Below are 5,596 nucleotides of genomic sequence, written 5' to 3' on the forward strand. Positions count from 1 at the left end.
GTCCCGCCGGGGGGAAAAAAAAAAAAAAAAATAAAAGCCTGATGGGATCCTTTTGCTGGCCTGTCACCTTAAAGCCTCTCACTTCTCCCTGTCTTTCATCGGGGTTATAAACCCCTTAGGAGGTCATCACGTGCTCCATAAATAACAAATATATAAGCAAGGGCTGCAGAGGGTGCAGCAGACAGAGGAGGGGAGGCAAAACCCCGGGTCCTCCTCTCCTGCCAGCTGTGAGGCAGTACCACTGGAGCCAGCCGGGCAGAGGAGCGGCGCGGGGTCCCCGTCCGGTAAGCACCCACGTTTCTGTTGCATCCTGGTGGTACTAACAGCTTTGGGGACAGCTGGTGGTCCCGAGGCCACTGCGACTTGCCAGCCCCAGTATCCCAGGATGTGGGGAATTGCCCCAGAGGGGAGGGAGGTTGGTGCATGGATCTGAGCTTGCCTGAAGAATGACTTCGGTGGAGGTAAGAGCGTGACTCTCGTCACAGCCCCTGTCCCATCCCTACACTTCCAACACATGATATCAAAACCTGGGTGTAGTAGGGACTCTTCTCATTGAAACCCTCCGTGTTCGGGGTGTGGGAAGAACTCGAGCTCTTTTGCAAAGAATATTCGGCTTCAAAACTGGGTGAATAACTCCTTGCTACCAACTCATTTAAAAATTCAAGCTCCAAATCCAGGCAGACATTCATAACATAATAAAAAGATGTCGTTAGGGGGTTACTGCGGACTCGTCTATTTACATGTGAGCATCTCTACGGACCATGTGGATGCTTTGATCTCTAGTGCACAAACACAAGTGGGGGAAAAATTTACAGAGGGAGCTTTTGGTATGCTGCTGCGTACACACAAATATATCGGGCTCATCTCAGGCAGCTCTGGCAAGGAGCTACAGCACAAAATTTAGCCTGGGGTATAAGTGACTTGAACGATATACAGGAGACTGTGTTAGAGCATGGAAGACTGGCCGTGAAGCATGGCCAGGGAGAGAGGATTTTCCTTCTCACTCTGGTTCTCGCTTACTCTGTGACCTGGGGCAAGTTTCCTTCACCTCTGCAGCTCGGATGCTTCCCAGGTGTAACTGGACTGCTGGTACCCCCATGGCCATGCAGGGCCCAGGGTTGGCTCTGGGGACGGGCTGGGGAGGGCGTCTGGTTTCTCTGCACTCTGCAGGCTGTATGTATCCTCCCTGCAGAAGACTTTTGCATCTGCAGGGAGTTAAGAAGCAAAGCAAAAAGGTAATTTCCAGAAAAAAACCCCACAAATATATCAGCCCTCCAGCTGTATAACCTGGGTTGCCAGAAATAAAATGCTGGAGGGGGAAAAAAATACAAGGAAAACAAGCTAAGGAGCAGCCTTTCCCCATCACCAACTTCTGTTCTGGGCTGTTGCTGGTTGGGGTCTCAGGAAATTTCTAAAAATAGCTGGAGGGATCTGATTCCCCTTTCCCAGTCATCTCTAGTGGGAACTGAGCAGCCACGCACACAAGAGGTCTTGAACAGCCCCCCCCCCCCCCCCCCCCCACCCTCACCCGTAGAGATTTCCAGTATTCAGTTCTTCACAGCCTTTGTATGATCTGGGATAAAGACTTGCTCTTGGACAGTGACCTGGCTAACAGCGGCTAGCGGTGAGGAAACCTCCCACTCCATAGGCCCCACGGCAGCTGAAACGCCAGCCCTGCCCGAGGCCGTACTTATCTGGCCGCTGTGCTCTGGCATCCCCCCACAGCCATCCCTGGGCCTGATCCAGCAGCATCCCCAGAACCTGCCCCAGGCGCTCAGCACTGCCCAGGATCAAACCACTGTTGCATTTTCTAGCTGCCCAGAGCCTACTCTCTTGCCTGCTCTGGGATTTATCCAGGTGGATGAGCCCCTAATCCCGTTAGCAGGATGAGGAGTTCCAGGAGATTTGGTGATAAGCTCTACAAACACTACAATCCCACAGCACCCTGCTCTCCCCTCCAGCTCGGCCACCCCTTTACTTCCCTCATACATTTTTCCCGGGAGCGTGAACCACCCATTCCCAGCACCATTTCAGTTAGTCCTTGGGGACTAGAACCGGCATTGGGGATGCTAAATAATTCTTCCACCAAAGAACCCCCCTCTCCCTGATGGACCCGATCCCTTAGATACATATCCACTGCCAAACTAGCAATTCATTGAAAATAAATCACAACGACACCCTGTCTTGCCTCAGACTGGATAAAATAGGCGTTTCAAGCACCCAGCCCTCGGCATTTCAGGATGGAAAATTCCCAGCTTGCGCTGGTTCTGCCCTGCGCAATGTTTGTGCTGGTAATGCTTTTGTTTCTATAAATCGTATTAGCTGGAGGCAAGCCTATAATTAGCAGGGAAAGCCAGCACCTCTCAAACAATAATCAAAAATGACCTGGCTTCTCCGCAAATTGCTTGAATATTGGGCTGAGCAGGGAGGAACGAATGGATGGCTCCGGGAGCAATTCACATTATTTCTGCCTGTGCTTAGCAAAGTTATTCACTCAGTTTGTGGTTCTCTCTGGATTTATTAACTCGGTTTGCTCGTACATGAAACCAGAGGCAGATTGAAGCTACAGGCTTTGATCCAGGTTGAGGGATTTGGCCGGGCTGTGGAGGACGGGTGCTGCCGGATGAGCTCTGGGGCCGATGACCCTCCTGGGGGAACCGAGGGGTCTGGGGTCCTGCGTAGCGGGTGGCATGTCCCCAGGCGAGCTGTGCCCGGTGGGATCACGCTGCCTGAAGCTCCTGGGGCAGGGGGCAAAGCCTGGGGGCACCTCACCCAGGCAGGATGCCCGAGGCTTGTGGCCACAGGCACGCACTTGTCCTGCCCCAGACCCCTCTCAGCTCTGTCTGTGAGCGTGGACGTGACCTAAAAGCCTGACAGGGGCTAAGCTCTGTCACTTACCCGCTGAGTGAGCCGGGAAAGGGAGTAAATCCTGGCAGCTCAGGCTGTCTCTGGGAGGCAGCTCTGGCTGCCGGGTATGGGTATGCCAGGGCACCACGGTGCGTGCATAGTGGCCTGGCCCTGACCTCTTGCTCGCATACAGCTGTGCAGCACCACAAACACGTTGCAGGGAGCATTCACCCAGAGAGGCTTATTTTGCAGCTGCAGCGACTGCATACACAGTGGCCTGGCCCTGACCTCTTGCTCGCATACAGCTGTGCAGCACCACAAACACGAGGGGGTCGCAGGGAGCATTCACCCAGAGAGGCTTATTTTGCAGCCCCTTGGCTTCCTGCAGCCACATCCCACCCTGCCTGTCCCCAGGGCAGTGGCTGGACTTGCCCCAAGGCTCTCCTGCCTGTCCCACTGCCTGGCTTTGCCATGAGTTGGGAGATGTTGGGCAGGATGCTCAGCCCCATGCCTGCTCCCCCTGCTCCAGCTCTAACAGCCCCTGTCCCTGCTCTGTCCCACCACCTGGAGCCCCTAGCAGATCACTGGGCTTTTGTTCCCCTGGTCCCTGGGGCCGTGGGTTTGCTACAGTCTGCGGCTGGTGCCAGGCTGCCGGTCCCCAAGCACTGGCCCCAGCTCACAGCGACGGCAGACCGGCAATGGGGTCACTGTGGGCGGGTATTCGCTGTATATATATACACACACACATACATACAGGAAAAGGGTGGCAAGCAGCCTAATCCTGTGTGTCATCAACAGGTATTTTCGGCGGCTAAGAGTGCTGGAGGATATTGGCTGAAATAAAGGGGGCCGTGCTGGGGCTGGGAGCCGGCAGAGGCTGCCCTGAGCAGAGGAAGCGGTGGGAAGCAGGGCAGGAGGAGGAGGAGGATGTCGGTGCTCAGCACGTTGCCTTTCCTAAAGCCCGTTCAACTGAGGTCCCCCCAAAGCTCGCCTGGGGGCCAGCGCCGCCACACGCTGCCCGCCAGCGAGTTTCGCTGCCTCAGCCCCGAGGATGCCGTCAGCGTGTTCGAGATCGAGCGGGAAGGTAAGGGGTTGCCCCAGGGAGGTCCTGCCTGGTGGCATCGGCTGGAGATGCCCTGTCCCTTCCCTCCACCAGTCCCTCGTGCTCCTTGGGGGCACACCGTGGTGGCAAAACCCCCGCACATGCCCTCGTGGGTGATAAGGGAGGGAGCCAGCCACCGTGACTTGTGGCCAGGCCACCACGGGCTCCCTAACGAGGTGGGGGAGGCTGTGATTAAGGAGGTGGAGAACCACAGCCCCCAGCTCACCCAGCTGCCTGGGGTGGGGATGGTGGGAGGCGATCCCAGAGCAGGACCAGGCGAGTGGGGAGCAGCTCTCCTGAAACAGCCCTGCCAGAGGCGAGCGGACAGGAGAGGGGGAAGGTGGGAGGAAGGACACCATGCTCAGTCTCCTATTGCACAGGGGCACTTTGAGATGCACCCCGCAGCAACCTCCCTCCTCCCCTCCATCCCAGGCCCCCTGAGCTCCCCTCACTCAGTTTCGCCCGGCCCATTTCTCCCTCCTCTCCAAAGGGCAAGGGCAGCCGGGGAGATGCCAGGAGGAAGGGGTCATCTCAGCGCCCGCTGCTGTAGCCCTGGAATCAGCAATGGGAGCGGGGAGCCAGTCCCTGGGCTGAGGGGGGCTGCCTCTGGAGGAGCAGAGCTGCCCCCGGGAGCCATCCTGTCCCTTAGAGCTCCTTTAGGCCAAGTAGGCAGCAGGACACATGCCATCTCTCCCCACCACATCCCACTTCCCACCCCTACATCAGCGCCGGGGGGTTGTCTGGGTCCCCCTCACTGTGCTCACCACCGTCTCCCTCCAGCCTTTATATCCGTCTCTGGGGACTGTCCCCTCCACCTGGATGAGATCCGGCACTTTCTGAACCTGTGCCCGGAGCTCTCCCTCGGCTGGTTTGAAGAAGGGCGGCTCGTGGCATTCATCATCGGCTCCCTCTGGGACCAGGACAGGCTCAGCCAGGTAAGAGCCGGACCATGTTCTTCCCGGCTTGCATGCTCAGAGAGGCACTGCCAGAGCCTGAGGACGAGGAGAAGCTCCCTGGGGCGCTGAGGCTACTTACCAATCTTCTCCTAAGACTATTTGCTACAGGGCTGCTCTGGTGGAAAGGAACTTTCTCATTAATTAATTTTACTGATGCTGTTAAAAAATATGCTCAGTAATTCCCCACAACATTCATTTTAAAATTAAAAACCTGCAGGGATGATGGGGGGAGGTGAAGGGGGATGGCACTGGGACCCTTCTCCCTTTGGGGGAGGACGTGGACCCTGGTTCATTGGGGTGGGGAACCAAGACACATACAGGATGGGACCCCCTGATCACACTAACCCCCACTCCCCCCTCGGCAGGCGGCGCTGACCCTGCACAAGCCGCAGGGCACAGCAGTGCACATCCACGTGCTGGCCGTGCACCGCACCTTCCGGCAGCAGGGCAAGGGCTCCATCCTCATGTGGCGGTACCTGCAGTACCTGCGGTGCCTGCCTTTCGCCCGGCGCGCCCTGCTCATGTGCGAAGATTTCCTCGTGCCCTTCTACCAGAAGTGCGGTTTCAAGGCGCTGGGTCCCTGCGAGGTGACAGTGGGGGAGCTGGCCTTCATCGAGATGCAGCACCCCGTCCGGGGACATGCCTTCATGCGCAGGAACAGTGGCTGCTGAGCCTCCTCCCGTCCAGCCCT

General features: G+C 57.2%; 1 protein-coding gene across 1 annotated transcript; it reads left to right on the top strand.

Annotated features, from left to right (window-relative positions):
• Positions 1-3,774: 3,774 nt before the first annotated feature.
• On the top strand, positions 3,775-5,576 carry AANAT (aralkylamine N-acetyltransferase). The gene is made up of 3 exons (XM_009279429.1): positions 3,775-3,931; positions 4,730-4,884; positions 5,271-5,576. Exons 1-3 carry the CDS (start codon positions 3,775-3,777, stop codon positions 5,574-5,576), a joined length of 618 nt encoding a protein of 205 aa, XP_009277704.1.
• The last annotated feature ends 20 nt before the right edge of the window (positions 5,577-5,596 follow it).

This window comes from Aptenodytes forsteri, unplaced genomic scaffold, assembly GCF_000699145.1.
Source record: "Aptenodytes forsteri isolate BGI_AS27 unplaced genomic scaffold, ASM69914v1 Scaffold243, whole genome shotgun sequence".
In the NCBI taxonomy this organism is placed as follows: Eukaryota; Metazoa; Chordata; class Aves; order Sphenisciformes; family Spheniscidae; genus Aptenodytes; species Aptenodytes forsteri.

Excerpts from the sequence above, each read along its gene's own strand:
- AANAT (XM_009279429.1), top strand. The coding sequence starts at position 3,775 with ATGTCGGTGCTCAGCACGTTGCCTTTCCTAAAGCCCGTTCAACTGAGG. Across the intron at positions 3,932-4,729 it reads GTTCGAGATCGAGCGGGAAG|CCTTTATATCCGTCTCTGGG; the intron begins GTAAGGGGTTGC and ends GTCTCCCTCCAG. Across the intron at positions 4,885-5,270 it reads ACCAGGACAGGCTCAGCCAG|GCGGCGCTGACCCTGCACAA; the intron begins GTAAGAGCCGGA and ends CCCCCTCGGCAG.